The sequence below is a fragment of the Branchiostoma belcheri genome, unplaced genomic scaffold (assembly GCF_001625305.1).
Source record: "Branchiostoma belcheri isolate BF01 breed outbred unplaced genomic scaffold, Haploidv18h27 scaffold122, whole genome shotgun sequence".
NCBI lineage: Eukaryota > Metazoa > Chordata > Leptocardii > Amphioxiformes > Branchiostomatidae > Branchiostoma > Branchiostoma belcheri.
In genome coordinates this window covers 313,168-334,994 of record NW_017802625.1, presented here as the reverse complement: position 1 = coordinate 334,994, position 21,827 = coordinate 313,168, and the positions used below count along the sequence as shown (strand labels likewise).

Below are 21,827 nucleotides of genomic sequence, written 5' to 3'. Positions count from 1 at the left end.
TCCATCAACTGACCCAAATCAGTGCCACACCATGGATCCTCGTACAAAGGTTGTCTTTCTCTCCGTGGCGTGTGTGTGTGTCGGCCTGGTTGTCGGCGTGCTTATCGGGTACTTCTCTGGGAGTAGCGGCCGTGTTGATACCGCCGGCGCCGGTGAGAGCCAGGGGGACCTGGGGACGCTCCTGGCCGAGGGAGACGGCTGGGTGTCGGAGGCACTGATGACCGAGATCGACCAGGCTCGGATTGAAGAGTATTTGAGGTAGGAACTTTTTTTTTATTCGCAAGGCAGATTTAGATCCAGGAGGTACAGGTATACAGTGGGCTGTTCAAAAAAAAAAAAAAAAGGGAGAGGTTGAAGAGCTTGGATTTTTTTAATTTTCTGACTCCCCTTTATTATTATCCGAGGGCCTTGACCCCCTTTTCATTTCATCCATATCCAGTCGCCTTAAAAAATTTATCCAAGTGACCCCCCATAATTTCATTTAAATCCAGGGTTTTATTCTTGTACCACCCCCCCTCAATCCAAATCCAACAAAATCCACACCCACTAACCCCCCTATGTAAAATCCAACCTCTTCACCCCCCCCTTCTCATTTATTTTTTTAACGGCCCTGAAGCATTCTTCGAAATCTCCACCAAGCCTACTTACGGGGGTACAGAGAGTAGATTGCAATGATTTCCCACCTCCGAATGAACTCCCTGTTGCCAATTATTCTCCATTGGTCAATTATTCTCTATATTTGACTACATCTTACTGTTTTTTGAACCCGTGTTGTATGGTTGGGACTACGTTTGTCGTGTGCAATAGGCATAGGTTTTCAACATGAGGGCAGTCCGTTAACGTCAGCCTTTTGTATTTATGTATATTTGTATAGAGTACGGCAGACTAAGCTAGGGAGAAAGTGAGTATAGAGTACCAGTAGTTGTGTCCACCGTATTTTTGGCGACGCCTCAGGGGGAGCCTAATGGTACAGTATAGTGTGCAGTTTGCAAGAATTTTAGGAATTGTACAGGCATTTTATCCACAGGAATGGAATGTCCACAGGAATGTCTCACATCTCTGGGATTTTGCTGACACACATCTATGCCCACATTCCTACGTAGTGAAATTCCAGGAAACCCTTGCTGTAATATTCTGCGTAAAAATCAGAACAATTCAGACGTATTTTGTACTTCTGCTGGTTTCATTTTACAAAATTGAAAATTTGAAATTGACGAATGGATTATTCTCTCTTCCTAGGAAGCTGACAGAGAAGCCCCACCTAGCGGGGACTGAGGGGAGTTACACCCTTGCCGAGTACGTGAGGCGGACGTGGTTGGAGCAGGGTCTGGATTCTGCGCACATCGCACCGTACCGTGTCCTGCTCTCGTACCCAGACCCGGACAAGCAAAGTTACGTTGCCCTGCTAGATGGGTACGTACTGTACTTAGTGAAGAAGGTGGCCAAGATAAGGTACAGTATGTTAGGCCATATTGATTTGATTATATGGATGACATTCGCACGTGCATGAATTTTCGTCCGTTTCTAAAAAAAAGTTTTCGACCCTACTGTAAATCGTACAAAGTAGCTGCAAAATAAGCAAGTATATGTCGTAAATTGACAAGAATATATTGGAAAACGATACTAATGTCTCAGAATGCCAAAAACCCCCATTCCAAAGGAAAAGAAGAAAACGTGAAGGAATGAAAATGAATAGTCTATTATTCACCATGCCAATAAAAATATTACCCTGTGTGTTTAGTCATTTGTTCAACCTTCATGGCCACCTAAATTTCATAATGAAGGCAACTTTTTTTGTGCCAATTTTTTTTTATTCGCACGCTCGCATCAGTTTTGGGGTACCCAGCAGAGGATGTCATCCATATCATCAAATCAATATGGCCTTACTTACTGTACTTTACCTTGGCCACCTTCTTTACTGATCGCCATTGACATCCCATGGACGCCAGCTGCAGGCCATCTGTCACCGTCCTTCACAAAGTGATTTTTTGGTCTGCCTCTTTTGTTTTACCATCAAGTCTCCAATTCGTAGTGCACTTAGTGTATCCAAATGTTTGCTTCTTTTTCGTTTCAGCTTGGTTTTACCCAAGCAAAATATACATTTCATCATTTCATTTCATTTCATTTATTTATCCAGGTGATAAATATCGCCTTGTCGGCGTATTTCAATGATACCTGGGGGGTAAACCCCAACATAGTAAAATGCAAAGTAACTGAGGATAAAATACAATAATAAATAAGAAGAAAATAATCACTATATACAAGTGTGCAATTAATCATATGGTAACATAAAGAATCCAACCAACATAAATAAGTTAAAGCGAAAGGAATTTGCATATCAATGGAACTTATCTCACAAGCATAAATCAAACAAAATCATATTAACTGGTAAGGAAAATCATAATGTTTGTAAATCACTCAACCAAAATTAAATTAACTGGTGAGGGAAGAAAGTCTGGTCTTAAATGTACTGATAGATTTTGAGTTTCTTACATGTGGCGGAAGGGAGTTCCAGAGAACATTGTAAATTAAACTTTATTGACACAACAAAAGTACAGCGACTTTCGTAAGGTCTTAAACTACATCATGGTAAAAGAGCACTCAAGTTGGAAAGAGGGTGTTATTTTACAGTAGTTCATAATCTCAGGAAGTAAAAAAAATGTACACCTTTTCGCAGTATAATTTTAAAATACCCCCTGTCGCTTTCGCAAAGAAGTACTCTTGAAAACTCTGAAAATAGCCTCTAAACAATCCCAGAATGCATAGCGCCTGTGGCAATGTGCCTGACAAAAGTTAGGTTACAAACCTTAAGATACATGTAATTTCTTCAGAGATGGCAGAAAATCGTCTTGTCATGTACTTAAAGATGCTGGTAGTAACAAACAATTGCATAGCAGACGGTTCTATAATTTGCAATTGTTACTTTCATTGACAATTAAAAAACACAGTTCTTTTCTGTTGTATTAGCTATATATATAGCCACCGACATAGGTATACTAGAACCACATGATATGGTTTAGGTTAGTTGCTAATTAAAGCTTGCAATTTTTTCATATCTAGGAACGATAATGAGCTGTTCAGATCAGCCCCTCACGAGCCGAGCTTAGATCTGGACCCGCCGGCGAACATCTCCAGCGTGGTACCGCCCTTCGCCGCCTACTCTCCCTCGGGAACCGTCGAGGTAACGGGGGTGTACATAGTTTAAAAAAGTTAAAGAGCTTTCCCGCGTCTAGTGAAGCATAGGGCGGCACCGATCTCCGTTTTCAATAGCCATGGACCACACAACAATCACTACAGCAGGGGGCTTGTCCACTGGTAGTGGTGTGTGTTTAACTCCCATACTCTTTCCCAAATGCTGAGTGCTAAGCAGAGAAAGCAGTATGTACCATTTTTAAACCCTTTGGAATGACTCAGCGGGGGATCGAATTCACGACCTACCGAATACAAGGCGAGCACTCTACCCACTTTGTCATTGCACCGCTTTTTGTACATAGGATAACGGCAAAAGACAACAAAATTCTTAACATCCAAGTCAAGTCAAGTCAAGTCAAACTTTATTGCACGGAAATCGTTACAGGTACATGACAAGTTCTTCAAAATATACTTTATATCGAACTAATATCTCAATGGCCTACAACAACGCAAAATAGTTCTACATAACTTATAATTAAGGCTATTTTATATGATTTGTACAATATATATATAACGTTCTATATATAAAACCTGGATTTCGTACAGGGGTTCTGTGTAACGAAAGACTATGCTAAGACACTATGCTATTTGCGTTTGGGTGTTTGCATATGACGTCACAGCCATCATGCTGATTGGTTGAAACTAAAACTGGAAGCGTCAGCGCTATAACCTCTGTTCGTGTTAAATGTGCAAACGTGAACAAATACAGGCGACTTCCAGATTTAATCATCCAACATGGCGGATACAGCTGTGTCATTGTCACGTGAGAGCAAACACCCCGCAAGATTGTTTTTCCAACCCGAGTGTGAGTCACTGCTTCCTTAAAGTGGCATGTTTCTGTGACTGTCTTTAAGTTTCGTCTTTTTCTTTTTTCTTGTTTTCTTGTTTCTACAAGGGTGACTTGGTTTACGTGAACTACGGCCGGACGTCGGACTTCACCCAGCTGGAATCCATGGGCGTCACGGTGGCGGGAAAAATCGCCATAGCTCGCTACGGGAAGACGTCAAGAGGCAGAAAGGTACAGAAACAATCTACATGTATTACTGAGATACAGTCTTCTAAAGCTAAACTTTCACACTGCTGAAATCAATGATACCTAGCATCGGTGGTTCGGTGGTAAAATTCCCGCCTGCCAAGCGGGAGGCCCGGGTTCGATTCCCGGCCGATGCAATTTTTTTCAAAAAGCTGCTGTATACACTCAAATCACTTTTACACGTATGGTATCACTTGTTATCGTATACAGAACCTCGCCTATCTAGTTCCATGCCTGAAAGGGTTAGAATCAGGCACGGTTCTGGATATTAGTAGACTCAAGAAACGTAGATTTGCCCAGGCACGGTTCTGGATACGCGTGGACCATCCAGAACCCTGTCTGTGGATGATTCTGGATAAAGCACGATCCTGGATTACTCTCTGGGTTTCTTTTTGGCGACGCCTCAGGGGCGGAGCCCTTAGTATAGTACTGCGATTGAATTGCCAGGAATTCTAAATATTCCACGCACGCATTCCCTAGGGAATTCATTTTTGGCAACACCTTGCGGGTGAGGTCTTCCCTCCCAGCTGCTTAGCTGTTTTTCAATGACTTTGGAGCTTTTCCGACAGCTTGGACAGAATCATTGTTTGGAATTGAACAAGGTCAGCATTTGAAGTCAGATGTTTCAAATGAGATGTCGTGATTGTCTGAATATAAACCAATATGTTACCGCGTTTAGTTGTTTTTTTTTCTAGTAGTTTTCCTTCTCTTTATGAAAAGTATGTGTTTGGACATAAGGCCATGTTGATTTGATTATATGGATGACATCCGCGCGCGCATGAATTTTCGGGCGTTTCCAAAAAAAAAAGTTTTCAACCATACTGTAAATCGTGCAAAACAGTTGCAAAATGAGCAAAAATTTACCATAAGTTGCAAGGAAAACATTTAGAAACGATACCAATGTCGTAGCTATAGAATGTCAAAATCAAAGGAAAAAAGACAAAAATGTAAAGAAATTAATTCGAAGAGTAGATTATTTGCCATAACATATTCTGTGCCATTTGTTCAACCTTGATGACCACGTAGATTTCATAGTGAAAGCAACTTTTCTTTTTTGCAAAACTTTTTTTTATTCGCACGCTCTCATCAGTTTTGGGGTTCCCGGAGGATGTCATCCATATAATCAAATCAACAGATGAATTCAAGTTCTTTTCAATGCAACTTTGTGAGGATAAAGGAAAGACGCAGAGACAAGGCTTTCCGCACACTGGGCACGGGAGACTTTTAAGACGAACTGGCTATGACGTCTGGCTACGTTAACCCTTTCAGTCTTAACTGAATTATATTTTCCTTCTTGAACTGACGTCCCTTTGTCGTAGAAATCCTGTGTCTTTATATTATGTATTACCGCATAACAGTGGTACATCACTTCAGCACACATATTTGTAACCGGACCAATAACAGGGACTACAATAACAGAGAACTGTATAAGTAATTACAAGGGAACTGTTCGGACTTTCATCAGGTCTTGCACTATCATGTTCTTACAAGTTAGTTAGAGAGTGCAATCGTACCACAGCTCCCATATACACCGATTGTTCAGCATCTTCATGGTTTTCAAAATGTGTACATTCTCCTCGATTCGATTTGCACCGTCATTGGCGAGGTTTTCTAATTACATATAAAATAGGTCATTACAATATATACACTAAGATATCGTAAAACACAGGCAATGTATCATCGTAGTACAGACGTATGTAAGTCATCCCAGTAATCTCTAACTGGTGTAAGGTTTACTGTGGCTAGCAATGCATTACATAGCCTGCACGTGATGGCTCTGCTACTGATCTGGTTCCCTCCCATGTTGCCTTCTTTCTGTCGACGATGCTACTACTTAATACACATATGATATCAACATGCTCCTTTTATCATCATCAACAATATCGAAACAAAATTTTACACAAAGGAGACTGGAGTCAGTTGTCATGATCAGCTCTGTGACCGGGAGGCTTGAGTCAGCTGTGACCACGGCTTCTGGCATATGTGATTGTCCCGGCTATAGCACGGCAACTGCCGGCTAGAGCTTGCGCACTGGCTAAGGCACATGGTATTGCAGCTGTATGAAGAGAAGAAAGGCAGTGTCATTGGTCTGATAAGGTGTGAGGCTTGTTGCTAGTGTCAGGACAAAACAATAGACAGGACTTCACACATTGAAGGTATCTATACATGAAATACACTCCTACCATTATTGTATATGATACCTGACAAAACTCCCGTTTAAATGGCTACCCTCTATCCACAGCAAGTTAGTCAACAGTAATATGCCTCTCACCGCGCCTCATAAAGCTCTCGGCCAAAACATATCGCGGTGCGAACGTCACAGCAAATGGTAGCGGTTTGAAATATATTTCTTTAAAACAAGGTGCACATTTCCTAAACAAGTCATCGAAACGTAGAAAACAGTTGAAGACAAGGCTGATATAGAATGTGCGTCAAAAGTACACTTGACATGACAGCTGTGAGCTGCATAAGTAGCAGTCCTTCCGCGCTTCATGAATTAATTTAGCCGAAACTAGCCGACGTTACCAAACATCCACACCCTGTAGAGTTATGGATAAAAGTACGTATGAACTCACCTTTTTATGTCTGTATCCCTGGTTGGGAGAAGGCAAAGGGGCTACGTATCTCCACGCCCGCCGGCCTGGGCAACTGTAGGGAAACAGCGGTGATTAGCCTCGTGTCATTATCGCGGGAACCGAAAAGGAGGAAACAAACGCTTATAACCTTACTTCTTTACCTGTAAATATGTTAAGAAGTGGCTTCCTTATTTTGGCAAGAAGGTAGCTTCGTTTCCTATTTGAAGATTTTGCTTCTCATTGAGCCATAGGACTCGGCTACTAAAATCTGAAGTTTGTTTAGTATAAACTATTTTTGGCCCTTGCCCAGCAACAAGCTTGACACCTAATTCGACCAATGGCAGCCCTGCTTCTCCCAGACATCCAGATACCACGTGTTTCAGAATCTCACACGCCAAATGCCTTGCATTGGCCGTGAAAATAGTTCTATGTCGCTATGTGGGCCATATGGAAATTTATGCCGGACACGAAAGCCGATCCTCGCCCGCTAGGTTTACGTTGACCAGTGCACGGGGAATTCCCCGTTTGTACCGAACGGGGTTTCCCTATTTGTATCGCACGGGCCACGCTCAAACTTTTCCGGAATTGACCAATCAGGTCATGCATGTGCTCTCTCCTCGCGTCCTTTTCCACAAGCAGGACGGTTTCAGTTTATCGAGGGCATGGGCAATAAGACAAGTTTGGCTTATCTGTCTAGAATGCCCCCACACACATTGCAATGGACATCAAAGGCAGATTATTGTGGGAAACACTAAAGTAGTCCAGCGCTACATTTGCTTCAAAACAAGGTGTACATCTCATATTCAAGTCAAAAAACGTAGAATTCAGCTGTAGACAAGGCTGATATGTCCAGCGCAAAACATTGACCAAGCCACACAAAACAACCACTGAACAGGCCGGGTGGTTACAGGGGGAGAATGTAAGTCTTCTATAAAGTCTGCTATAAGATGAACGATCCGAAATGTGAAGTCGTCATCAGGACTGCAAACACGGAAAGTTTCTATACATAAAATACACTCCTACTATAATTGTATATGATACCTGTCAACGCTCCTGTTTAAAAAGTGTACCCTAAATAAAAGCACGTATGAACTCACCGTTTTGGGGGTCTGTTATCGCTGGTGGAGAGGAGGGCAGTTGTTCTCACAAGGCCGGGGCAAGTGGTCCGGGGTACGTACGGCCACGCGGGTACGGCCTCGTCTGCGGGCTCGTCTCGTCTAACAGTAGAAGCGTTACTAGTTGAATACGTTCAGGGGTCCAGTTGTAAGTATTGTTGATACGGCAAATGAGTCAAATAAGTCAAATAGTTTGTCAGTTGGTACAACGAAAGTTTAGTACGTCCTCGCGGGTAGCTGGCGACCGACTGAATGAATGTATGGTGCCTCGTGCACGGACCACCCAGAGGTGGTGGTGGTGGTCAGTCAGACAGATAGGTTTGTTGCTATGGCAACTGTCGCGACGGACTTACTGGGAAATAGTCTCCCTTCCGGTTTACAACAAAAACCTTATTTTGCAGGGCAAAAGGCCTTTATCTTCCAAACTCACGGAATGACAGAAAAGCATGTGCCATCCTACATGTCCTACAGTTTTGGAAAAAGGTGTAAATATTCAAAAAAAGAGAGAATAGCTAGTCTTCTGCACGATTATCTTATGAAATAATATTTTATGCAAAGTCATCTTAGTTTGCTTGTGAGAGAGGTATAACCATATTTTATTTCATTTACTGTATCATAATGTTGTGTAGCGTGTTCATTTTTTTCTCTACAACTATGCCCTGAACATCTGCTTGGAGACTTCGCACACAGTAAAATCCGACCAATACAATGTCCAAGTAGATACAGGGACCTAATGTTTGTTTTACTAATTTTCAGTAAGTCTGTAAGCATTCACTCGAATATCAAACAATGGAACAGATACAGAGAAAGGTACAACCCCAACTATACCCACGAACATCTGCTTGGAGACCTCTTAAACAGTAAGATCCGACCGACACAATTTCCAAGCAGATACAGGGACCGAATGTTTCTAGTAATTCTGTGTAAAAAATCATCTGAAGATCAAACAATGGAGCAGATACAGAAAAAGGTACAACCCCAACTATAACCTCCCCCCGAACATCTGCTTGGAGACTTCGTAAACAGTAAGATCCGACCGACACAATCTCCAAAGCAGATACAGGGACCGAATGTTTGTTTTACTAATTTTCAGTAAGTCTGTAAGCATTCACTCGAATATCAAACAATGGAACAGATACAGAGAAAGACACAACCCCAACTATACCCTCCCCCCGAACATCTGCTTGGAGACCTCGTAAACAGTAAGATCCGACCGACACAATCTCCAAGCAGATACAGGGAACAGATTTTCTAGTAATTCTGTGTAAAAAAATCATCTGAAGATGAAACAATGGAGCCATATTATATTCCAACGTTATCTCAACGGGCGCGACCTACTCATAGTAATTGTTATCCTTTACCCAGACTAACCAGAGTATCTACTAGGGATGTGTATATGACGATATTTATGTTACCGACAGTTTAGAAATTATTTGTGTCTGTGGCGTTCCGAGCGGAGCATTGACTGTGTTGTACCGAAGTAGGCCGTGCAGAGTAACGGTCTCCGCTCTCGGCCACGATCGTATCATAGTTTGTATACCTATATTTTTCGTCATGTATCCAGGGAAAACACCAATAATTCGTTTATTCAGTGCCCCATAGCGTAAATACTGCAATGTGCATTGAAATGTTATCCGGGAAACCTCTCAGCAAGTTTTGCCAGAGGACACACGGGCACTGAGACGGCGATGCCGGTTACTACACGGTGTCCAGACCCGACAATCACCGTACGGGTCGGGGTATCGCTTGTCGGTGCAAGGATACTGCCCGTAAATTATATACACTATTGTATACACTATTATACAATGCCATACTTGTTGCTCTGAATGTGAGGGGCGCAATGGGCCTTAGATATTGAAGTATTACGCAGCGGAGCTCTCCGCGATGTGAACACCACGAAGGTTTACGTCAGACTGAGCTCCGGTTGTTTACGTTACGCCTTTTATCGGGCCAGGTCACCGTTAGTTATATAGTGCAATCTAACACAATAAACAGAAGAGCCATTTCTTGTTTGGCGAGATATGCAACCTTTTATTCTGTTGCATCACAAACCATAGTATCAACACGTGCGAGGCATGATGTAGGATAGAGATTGTCTCAAATATATTAACATGTGTCTCATGTCAACAATCCGGCCAAAACACGCCTAACTGCGTGAAAGAAACCAAGACCACGTGCGTGTGCGAAGGAAAAGGGGAAACCAGCCAATCGGGCACAAATTGTGCCGGAATGAGAAAGGAAAGGGGTTCACAAGGGACAAGCGAACACGTTTTAAATGTGCTTTAGCTGGCGGTCTAAAGCCCCGCGGACACTCTTGTAATACTGGAGGTTTCCCAGATCGGACAAGTGTAAGCCGTCAGGCGCATGCCCGTAGTCAGGATTTGGAATGGGGGGTTCTTCCCACTGCTTGAGTGGACCTCGAGGTTCCTAGGGGGGTCCGGGGGGAGCATGAGGCTACAGGCATGAGGCGCAAAGTAGTTTGGGTTGCGTCTCCACAGACGTCTGTGGTCCCATACTGTGACCTTGGGGTAGCTCTGCACAAGTCCCTTCAGCGCCTCCGTGAATTTGTGAAGGCGCTGAGGAAAGTCAGACATGTTAGGTGGAATATGGAGACACCAGATATCTGGGGAACCTTGGACGAGCGCCCGGTCTGCTTTCTGGTGGAGACCCACTGGGTGTACACGTAGCGTGTCTATTATATATGGCAATACCTATTAAAATTTCATCCTTATTTGGTAATACTTGCGTCAGATACCATTCTTTCCTAATAACTATACCTTACTCACGTACTTCCTAAATAATCAAACATAAATCCATACGAATGTGAGTTACAGCTCAGGGTACACATTTCATTCGTTGATGCATGCACAACTTCCTACATACAATACGGTGTTAAAAACACACACATTTTAAAATACTAGTTATTGTGTAGTACTAAAACAACAATCCGTTATAAGAAAAATTCCTTTTACTCAAGTTATATCAAAAGGGTTACAAATTTATACTATTATATTATTAAAATACGTCGCCGGTGTGTTTTTTAAACACCGCCCTTGTTTGCACTTGGATTTTTTTTACCCTAATATTTGGTTTGGTGTTAAAAAAATCCAGTGCAAAAAAGAATCCAGTGCAATAAAAAATTCCAAAAAACACGCCATAAAAAGCCAGAACCCAAACCTCTGCTTGCTTTTGCCGAGTAGTTCTGGATAAAGCACTTGTACTGTCATGCTCTTTGTCCCATGTAGCTGCGGCGTTGCCAACTCCGCGGTGCGCTCGGCCTGATCGTGTACTCGGACCCGGCGGACACGGTGGGGACGGGCCCCGCTGCCAGCGGCAGACCGCTGTACCCACGGGGTTGGTTCGGCCCGGGCACGGCAGTCCAGAGGGGACATTACCTCTACGGACAGGTGGAGGGAGAACCGCTTACACCAGGCTACCCTGCAAAAGGTATTGTTCAATCCAGAACCGTACATTATCGATAGAAATCCTCAGGCATGGTTTTAGATAGTCAACGCGTATCCAGCATCTACCAGCAAGAAGTATAGAGGAAAGCTGCATGCCTATTGGTTGCTTGCTCTGCATGCCATTCTGATGACTCATACCCAAATATGGTAACACACTGCTATAGTACATTTTCTATAACACAGCCAAAGAGCTCAAATAAAACCATTCTAAAAGCCTGTATAACAAAAAAATGGGGAAAAACGCCTGGGGGTATTCGCCCACTCTACCTTCATGCCAAATTTCATATTATTTGGCCTATTGAACAAATGAAGGAGTTAATCAAATCAATTTAAATTAAAGAAATGGCAGAAGAAGGAGAAGGAAAAGAAACATGGGGAAAAACAATGTAGATAGACACGGTTCTGGTTTCAACAAGGTACGTACTAGACCAAACCTTACAGTCCATGACAATTAGCAGTTTAACCAATGAGGAGAGACTGCATGTCAGTCAATAAAATATTTGCATTTCGACGGGCTTTTGGGTCGATTGGATACATTGTAGAATTATTGTTTGGTATTCCATGTTCTTTGAGTTAAGTCATTTGTGCAACCTTCGTGACCACTTAGGTTTTACAATGAAGACCCAACTTTTTTTCTTCGCACGCTCGCACCAGTTTTGATGTGCCCAGAAGATGTCATCAATATAGTCAAATTAGTATGGCCTAACATAAGAAAATGTCTACCTTTCTCACTCTAGATTACATGTTCCGGTTAAACGAAAGTGAGAGTGATCCTCTGCCCAGCATCCCGGCTCACCCCATAGGGTATAACGACGCCTGGCATCTTCTCAGGTAGGCTGACGTCATCAGTGAGGAAGTACGACTGCGCATGCCTAATGTCAAAGGTGGAGGCCTCGAAACGTAATCAAAACACGTGAGACCTGACCTGATGATGCTTCATATACGTTATTTACCTCTCAGGGCCTTAAACTGTGACAAAATTAAACATGATGCATCACACTGCGGTGTACAGTCTTAATTGTAAATTTTCTTATAAACCAGCTCACAGTTTATGCGCCGCGAGGCATTGTGGGTAAGCCCAGGTGGCTTATAATACTGTAATTCACTTAATCTTCACGTCGGCAAAAGTTCACGGTCTGAGAAAAGTGGACATGTTCACGAAACTACATATTCACGGTGGTGGCAGGTGGAGGAAAAAGAAAGTCCAGGAATTATTTGTTAACTGTAATGATAAGTTCACAGAACAGAAGTGACAGTGAAAACTGTCAACATAACAGTACAGTGAAGAAATCAGAAATTTACAGTAACATTGTAAGCCACCTGGCCTTACCCACAATGACTCGCGGCATAATATTGGTCTCAATTCAAATGCGATACATTGTGATGATATTCAGACTCTTCACTACATATTTTGTAATAAAAGTCAATCATGAGAAATGACTGTAAACACAGCTGATGGCCTTTTCGACTTTTCCTGTGACCATTGACAGTCAGCAACCGCATCGGTGGTTCAGTGGTAGAATTCTCGCCTGCCACGCGGGAGGCCCGGGTTCGATTCCCGGCCGATGCAGATCTTTTTTTTTTTTTTTTTTGCCTTGCTGATGCAAACTGGGGAATGGCTGTTTCCACCATTTTTATACCACACAGTGCAATGGAAGGGCCCGACGCTCCGTCTTCCTGGCGAGGTGGTCTTAACATCACCTACCGACTTGGACCGGGACTGCAGGCATCTGGAAGAGCGAGGTCTGTGCCCCTCCTAGAGAAGCAGCATTATTGATATATCTTCTAGAAAGTTAATCTGTGTCGGTAGAACTCATTTTGAAACAATTAAAGCTTTTTATCGCACTGCTTTTAAAGCTTTTTAAAGCTTTAATTGCTTCATAATGAGTTCTACCAAGTGTTAAAACTGTAATTTCCAACACAAGAAATTGGACTCTAGTCTTTGTAAAAGAGTGAACAATCCACTGCTTCTATGACGTCACTTTACGCAGATGACACTAGTGACTAGGAGGCAGCCAATCAAGTTGCAGAAAGTCTGTGGTGTCCCCCGTCTTTGTTGAGGGATGGTTGCAAGGCGCTGATAAATAGTGGTGGCCTCTTAAATACTTCGTGCCAAAAAGTGCAGTTTAAACTTTCTTTATAATTTTTTTTTATGAATGTCACTGTTAGATATTTAGCTATCGCTGCATCTGCACGTATGTGAATGAACCCTTGAATGAAACCATTCGTTGACGATAAGTTCACAGGTACATGTAGTTGCTGCAAAGGTGTTACCATATGATATATGATTACATGTCTATCTTTAATATAGAAAAGTCCGGCTGCAGGTGAACGTGAACCGCGAGGTCAGGCCCATTCACAACGTCATCGGGGTCATTCGGGGTCGCCTGGAGCCAGGTCAGTACAACCACGCCCACCATTTCCATATATGGTAAAACTTTCCATATATGGCACGGGAAGGCTGGACAGCCCGTAACAGCTGCCTTAAATTATCGCACGCCTAGCGGCCTTCTGTGGAAGTGCACCGTTATGAATTACTAGTAACTCTATCATATCAAGTTCCTAGTACAATATAGATTTCGAAAACTTTTGCGCGAGCTTTCCAAAAGGCCCATTTAAAAATGCAGCTTCAAGGGGCCTATTGGAAAACTCATTAATAAAGTGATATCGATTAAAAGAATATTTCTAGTTTTGGCCCACTTGTCATGATCAGTTGTTATTCTCGTTCCCAGACCGCTACGTGTTGCTAGGCAACCACCGTGACGCGTGGAACCTGGGCGGAGTTGACCCCAGCAGCGGGACCAGCTCCCTACTGGAGGTCAGCCGCGCGTTCGGAGCGATGGTGAAAAGAGGTAAGCTGTTGTTAGCAGTCACCTGATGTAGTGTCCGCCATGATGGTTGGTTAAAGACGAGACACGATCTCTAATTTCACATGCCTGTCGCTTTATAACTGGCACAGGGGTCCCGCCGGTAATTTTTAGGGGGTAGGTGCTTCCTAATGAGTTGATGCCGCAAAAAAAAATCTATCAATTTTCATGAAAATACTTACGAGTATAGAGAAAACTCTAGATTTTTGGAGGGTGATAGGATTTTGGGTAAAGGGGACCACCCTCGCGTCATTGCTTGGGAAGAGCCCTGCTGACGTGCATATAAAGGATGCTCGGAGCTACCTGTGCAGACCTTATGGGTGCCTGGCGATTTTCTTTGCTTTTTTTCGATCTATGCTGTTTTCTGATCGCTCGCGTGTTGCAATATCAAATTTGGCCTAGCCTGATCGGATCGGTTTCAAATCTTCTTTACCTCTTTGGATTAGCCAAAAAAGCCATAGAAAACCGCAAGTCATCCAAAAAGCCTGCGCAGGATTCTAGCCTTTTTGCCACTGAATTCATTTTTAATGCTAGCTTAGAGCAATTACAAAACAAACTTAGGAAGGGTACATGTAGTTTTATGCGAAAATTTCCAGCAGCTGTTGATTTTTATCGACGGCATCGGTGGTTCAGTGGTAGAATTCTCGCCTGCCACGCGGGAGGCCCGGGTTCGATTCCCGGCCGATGCATATTTTATTTTCCTATATTTATTGTCAGTAAGTCACTTCCCATATTTAGTAAAGAATTTTAATGTGAAATACATATTTCTTGTGAAAACTTGGAGTAGAGGGTTTAATTTCCGACCGATGCAATTTTTATTCCAAATTTTACATCCTAACCATAATTAGTCTTCGACAAAATACTTGACTTTTCTTAGCAGTACAATCTACCAAAGTATTGCAATGCCTACCTAATCCGCAGGGTGGCGCCCCAGACGATCACTTGTATTTTGTAGCTGGGATGCTGAAGAATATGGAATGCACGGCTCGTTCGAATGGGTCGAAGTAAGTCACTTTTTTTTTAATTTTCTCTCCATGAATAAATTTCAAAGACACAAGACTTAAATATCTTTTGATATCCTTTAAATTTTTCTTTGTAACATAATTTAGACTAGATAGGTTAACATTTGCAAAGCAAATCAAAAATGTTTACCTTCCCATGGAGGACGGTCCAGCCCAACAAAATACTGCTTTGTTTATTTTTGCTAAAACACATTCATATACATGGTGACCAGCATCTCCAACTCTGTCCTTCCATGCACTTGCTACATAATGAAACCCAACAGCACGGGCCACAATGGTGACAGATGGTCATTAATAGGTCATTAATAAGGTTATTAACAACCTAAATTTGGTCGGAGAAGAAGAAGAAATAGAGCAGAAACAATATGTTGAATCAGCACATCAGCAGAACGCACTGCACCTGCGCGAAACCCATTACGTACTAGTATTAATATTGTGCATATAGCACTTCGGCAGAACGTCTCATATAACCGTCGTATTCTGTAGTTTCCAAATGTTATGTTGGAAAAATATACGTGTATTCTGCAACAGGAAATATTCTGATGCAACGTTGACCAAACATCCAACGGAAATCGTGAAAAATCAGGGTTTTGCGCAGGCGCAGTACGTTCTGCCGACGTGCTTGTTGAATTACCTCTTAGAGTAGCCATTATGTGATACTTGCTCATGTCATTATTATATTTTCTTATCAAGGACCTTGGTAAGATTCTAACGGAGCGAGCTGTAGCGTACTTGAACGTGGACATGGCAGTGCGAGGTAAGTAACAACAAACAAACAAACAAACAAACAAGCAAGCAAACAAATGAACTGTTTATTCACATTGATTGGCAGCCAGTGTTGGCTGATTTGTACAAGTGCTGTGCTACATATCAAAAACATGAAAGAAATACACATGAAAAAGCTTGGCATTGACGAATAAGATTAAACAGGTTTCAGATTGTCATAGGTCGGTCCATTTAAAAACAGAGGCAAACTATTTACAGATCTTGATTACTGAGACTTATTGTCTGAAGTAAACAACATCATCAACAAGAAATAAGAGATTTCTAACTTCTGGGAGGTAGATATAGTTTTCTTTGATAAATTACACAATGAAATGGATTATTACAATAAATTTATTAACGCTATCATGATCACATCAGGGTTGATATATTTCTCGTGTAAGGCCATATTGATTTAATCATATGGATGACATCCTCGCGCGCATTCGTCCGTTTCAAAAAAAAAGTTTTTGACCATACTGTAAATCGTACAAAATGAGCGAATATACGTTGAATGTTGCAAAACAAGTATTGGAAAAGGATACTAATATCATAGAATGCCAAAATCAATGCAGCAAAAGAAGAAAATGTGAAGAAATGAAAATGAAGAGTTTATTATTATTCGCCATTTGTTCAACATAAATGACCACGTACATTTCATAATAAAGGAAACTTTTTGCGAAACTCTTTTTTATTTGCACGCTTGCGTCAGTTGTGGGGTTCCCAGTGGATGTCATCCATATAATCAGATCAACATGACCTAAGATGAATTGAAATTAAAAAAAAAGGTAGCAACTAAAGGAAAACGTATTACTTTTTCTCTGCGTAGCCACCTACTCCCTCCGTGGAAGGGCGTCACCCCAGTTAGCCCCGGCCTTACTGGAAGCCGCTAAGAAGGTGAGTGGCGTGAACTTGTACTCGGTACACTTACTGACACATACACATATTGGCACATACGCAACTGTTGTATCCAGAACCGTTCCTGTCTAGTTCTATGCCTGAATAGGTTCTGGATAGTCTCTGCGTACGTATCCGATTTGCGTATACGTACGCAGTAGATTTAGGCAATACACGATAGATCTAGACAATACACGTAGATTTGCCTCAGGCACGGTTTTGGATAGCAGGCACGGTTCTGGATACGCGTGGACTATCCAGAACCGTGCCTGTCTGGTTCTGTGTCTTAGTGGGTTAGGGTTAGGATTAGGATTAGGCACGGTTTTGGATAGTCTCTGCGTATCCACAAATGTATATTTGCTCCAGGCACGGTTCTGGATGCGCGTGGACTATCCAGAATCGTGCCTGAGCATGGTTCTGGATAAAGCACGATTCTGGATACAGCAGGGACTATCCTTGGTACTGAAGGAACATACAAGTCACGGTTGATTAATTAATATACAGGTTCCCTGGCCTGTCAGTGCACCGGAAGGGAAGACCATGTATGACGTCTGGCGGAAGCGCACACCGGAAATTGATGATGACCCGGATACAAAACCTAGGTAATTTAGCTGGGACAAAGTTGGTAAATATCTATTGACTATGTTATTTTGGAACTTTGTTCCACTTACTTAGTATACTACATTTAAAGCGTATCGGAATATGGCCGTCCAAACACTGTAATTATGTTTGCCGATTCGGAAGGAAAACATTGTTTTTGCTCAGTTTCTTACTCTTCCTCTCCAAACAAAAAAGGTCAATGACCTGACCCAGTCGTCTCTTACCATGGTAAGGCCACACCGATTTAATTTTATGGATGACATCCTCTGAAGACCCCCAAACTAGTGCGCGCGGGCGAATAAAAAAAAAATTCCGGCCAAAAATAAAAATGCTACTGAACCACAGGAATACAAAGCTGCCATTGTGAATTCCCGACAGTACATAGTGACGTATACGACAAGCCGGCACATGCTGGCTTTTTGTGGCATTTATGAATCGGTACTATACTTATGTACTGAGTTCTTGAGTCGTGGAGCTTCGAATTCGATAGCTTGGGTGCTCGGCTCCGTTTTGTCGCTGACTAGCATGGACTTCCCAGGCCTAGAGCCAGGCCAGAGCCTCGGTGGAGGTGATCTTTTTTTTTTTTTGAGGGCGACAGGCGAAAATCAATGCGCGCGCGGATGTCATCCATAAAATTAAGTCGGTGTGGCCTAACTGGTGTCGGGTTACATAATGCCATGCAGAACCGAGTTCAAGAGGGGTTGTATTGTCACAATATTGAATGTGCTTGAGTAAGAATAAACAGAGCAGTAGTTTGTTAAGCTGGGCCATGTGCAGGTAAACATGTTTTGCTTTTGTTTTGCAAATGTTACCTTTAAGTTCAAGAAGGTATTTCCACACTGTCATACAATGAACTTCCAATGCATTTACAGCTCAAACACTTTCTAGAAGTCTGAAATCTCCGATTTCCTGTTTGCACAGAGTGGACCTTCCGAGATCCGGCAGTGATTTCGCGCCGTTCGTGCACAGAATTGGCGTCCCGTCCATCGACCTGGCGTTTTTCCAAGACACGGTCCGCCATCTTGTTTTGTGACAGTTTAGTTTAGTTCTTGAATACAAGAAAGCATATAATTACTAATATATTACGTTAATATTTCAAAGTTAATTATACAAAATGCAAACATAATAAAGCCTTTGACAAATCTAAGTACACATATTAAGCTAGACGAATAAAAGAAGCAAACAAAACAGTAATAATCTTAATTAGAATAATAATAAACAAATTATACATATCTGCAAGAATATAGTTACTCACCAACAGGATAGATATTTGAAAACTGTCAGACGTTTCTAGTAGCATCAACCACTTTTGGTTAGTGATTGTGTTTGTATATCATTAGTAGCTGGATGTCTAACCTTCATTGACGTAAGGCCACACCAAGTAAATTTTATGGATGACGTCCTTTGGAGACCCTAAATCTAATGCGAGAGGGCGAAAAAAAAACAAGAAGGGCCCTAAAAAACAAGATGCCTAGATAAGAAATATACTAAGAGACGACAAATGTTAGGGCACAATTTGAATGAGGTGATACAGTGTAACAAGCAAGGAATTTTTTATTCGTAATCAAAACAGCAATAAATCAGGTGGAACAGCACTTGTCGCCCTGCCCTGTTCTCGCGTTACAGGTTTCACGTCAATCTGACGATTTGTGGCACTGTCGTGACTCTTTGGTCATAGTTACAGGAAGTGGAATTTCTTGTTTTTTTTTCTAGGAACAGGCCGAAATCAATGCGCGCGCGGACGTCATCCATAAAATATACTTGGTGTGGGCATCTGGGATTACCCACTCTACCCACTCTACCACACGGCGTACGCGACTTTCCACCTCCAGAAGAAAATCATCGACCCGGATTTCCTGTTCCACCGGGCCATGTCTCAGCTCTGGGCGGAGACGGCCCGCTCCCTGGCCGACGCCCTCCTCCTGCCCCTCCGCCTGTCCGAGTACGGCACCGTCCTCGGCGGGATGCTGGCGGACCTGGAGACCAGATACGGGGACCAGCTGGCAGTGAGAGGCATCTCTCTTGGTGAGGATGTACTTAATATATGTTTACCTTTGCAGAAGGAAAAGGAAGGAAAACATATTGTTTTTGCTCCGTTTCCTCCACTTTTCCACCTTAGGTCAATGAACAGGACCAGACACCTATCAACATTGTAACTGGTGCTGTAGCAGACACCCTGTAGTGATGGGTTACATTATGTAGCAAGTGTTGGAGAGTATAAGTATGAATGTGTTTGAGTAAGAATAAACGAAGAAGTAGTTAGGTAACACCATTTGAAGGTAAAATTGTGCATTTGCCTTGCTATTACTAGTTTTATTTATCTTAGGAACGCATGTGTGATCTCTTCAGCCGAAAAGGTCTGATTTCCAGTTGGTGGAGGAATTTAGGATTGACTTTAAATTTTTATTTTATCTTTTCTTTTGTCCACGCAGAGACGCTGACCTCTGCGGTGAACAACTTCACAACGGCTGCGGAAGCCTTTGATGCTGAGGTGACCGATGCAAAGATAACGAAGTAGGTGTTCATTTATTAGTACATTTTATGTTTACCTTCGCAGAAGGAAAACATATTGATTTTGTTATGTTTAATCTTCCGCGTCTTCTCCAATTGAATAAGGTCAATGACATCGACCAGACGCCTGTCACTATGGCAACTAGACTGCTATAGCATACAGTCTGGGGTGTTGGGTTACATTATGTAGCAGGACAGAGCTGGAGGTGAATGTGTTTGAGAAGAATAAACAGAGCAGTAGTTTGTTAGGCTAAACCACGTGAAGGTAAACATCATTGGAAATTAGAGGCTTTCAACTGATCAAAACCCTGTTTTATGATGTTTTATGATGGTTTTATCTCTGCCAGCCCGTTTGTTGCCCGGATGTACAACGACCAGCTGATGCAGTTGGAGAGGGCCTTCATCGACCCGCAAGGCCTGCCGGGAAGGAAATTCTACAAGTTTGTTTTTTCTTTCCGTATTGACTCAACTACGTTGTACTAGTATTGCGGTCTTTACAATGTTTCGTATGGGTTTTGAGTATTAGGTGACTGTCGTATCCAGAACCGTGCCTATCTAGTTGAGTAGTTTCATCCGTGTAAGACACTGAGTAAAGAGACTATTTTTACACAACCAAGTCTTTTATTCAGCCGACGTTTCGGTGACCGTCTGTCACCTTCCTCAGGGCAATTCTGACTAGTTCACATTGCACAGCACAGGTGTACGTTTGGGAATGCATCTACGTACAGCAGCGACACCTGTGTTGTGCAATGTGAACCAGTCAGAATTACTCTTCGTAGTTCCATGTCTGAATGGTTTAATGTTACGATCAGGCAAGGTTCTAGGTACTAGTAATATCCGGATCCACGGATCCAAGAACGTAGATTTTTTCCAGGCACGGTTCTGCATACACGTGGACTATCCAGAACCGTGTCTGAGCGTGGTTATGGATAATCTTAGAAAGCACGGTTCTGGACACAACAACAACAACGTACAAAGTTATCATGTTTTGTTACGTATACAGGCACACCATCATGGCCAGCCGCCTGTATTCGTCAGCGACCTTTCCTGCTCTCGGTGACGCCACTTACCTGGCAGTCAACAGCGAGGAAGGTACCGAGGGGGCGTGGCGAAACGTCCAGAAGGAGCTGTCAGTCATCACGTTTACCATCCAATCAGCAGCCAATACGTTAACAGCGCTAGAATTGACGTCATGATGGGGAAACCAGAAGGGAGGGGGATCGTGGGGTGAGCCTGAGGAGCCAATGGTCGACCGGTCCGGCTTTCTTACATAATGAACAGATAAAGTTTTTTTATTGAGTAACATAGAAACGTACATAACAAGACACAGTGGTGGGCAACTCTAGCGGGTTGCTTATCTTAGCCGCACCACTGACAAAGAAGTGTACATACAATCATGGTAAATAATAATGATAAAAAAAAAACAATTAACAAAACAGCAAATGGGCGATATGAACTAAACCATGTATAAAAAGGATCAAGATATTTTAAAAAAAGAATAGTTTTCCGAAGGCAGTTAAACACATTTATTTAACAGTTACTGTAAACCTTTTTGCAATTGAGTGAACAATGTAGAATTGATATGAGTTAAGATCAAGATATGTCTGTTGGTTTAAGGGCTCTTAAGTATTAAGTTAGCACAAGCTTGTTCAGACAGATTTTGCACATCGAGAATGGGACCTAAAGTGTTGAAAATACTGTTAAAGAATAAAGTTTACAGATGAAAATTAAACTATCACCATATGAATTCAAATTCCCCTTGCTTATTGGTTATAATATATATATATA

The 21,827-nt window shown here is 42.3% G+C and overlaps 1 protein-coding gene and 3 non-coding genes across 4 annotated transcripts; all 4 read left to right on the top strand.

The window, feature by feature from the left end:
• Window positions 1–31: 31 nt before the first annotated feature.
• On the top strand, window positions 32–21,235 carry LOC109463098 (N-acetylated-alpha-linked acidic dipeptidase 2-like). The gene is made up of 18 exons (XM_019759811.1): window positions 32–258; window positions 1,240–1,413; window positions 3,061–3,181; window positions 4,088–4,210; window positions 11,162–11,363; window positions 12,118–12,211; window positions 13,028–13,123; window positions 13,692–13,777; window positions 14,113–14,232; window positions 15,169–15,251; window positions 15,963–16,026; window positions 16,861–16,928; window positions 17,433–17,530; window positions 18,450–18,533; window positions 19,294–19,553; window positions 19,961–20,042; window positions 20,387–20,479; window positions 21,043–21,235. Exons 1-18 carry the CDS (start codon window positions 32–34, stop codon window positions 21,233–21,235), a joined length of 2,268 nt encoding a protein of 755 aa, XP_019615370.1.
• On the top strand, window positions 4,292–4,362 carry Trnag-gcc. The gene has a single exon. It is a non-coding gene; the product is annotated as a tRNA-Gly (tRNA).
• Trnag-gcc lies at window positions 12,880–12,950 on the top strand. Its single transcript has one exon. It is a non-coding gene; the product is annotated as a tRNA-Gly (tRNA).
• Window positions 14,866–14,936, top strand: Trnag-gcc. The gene has a single exon. It is a non-coding gene; the product is annotated as a tRNA-Gly (tRNA).
• Window positions 21,236–21,827: the final 592 nt, after the last annotated feature.

Bases quoted from the DNA above. Each gene is read 5' to 3' on its own strand.
- LOC109463098 (XM_019759811.1), top strand. From the start codon at position 32: ATGGATCCTCGTACAAAGGTTGTCTTTCTCTCCGTGGCGTGTGTGTGT. The intron at 12,212-13,027 runs GTAGGCTGACGT...TATACCACACAG, and splicing joins GACGCCTGGCATCTTCTCAG to TGCAATGGAAGGGCCCGACG. The intron at 20,043-20,386 runs GTAGGTGTTCAT...TATCTCTGCCAG, and splicing joins ACCGATGCAAAGATAACGAA to CCCGTTTGTTGCCCGGATGT.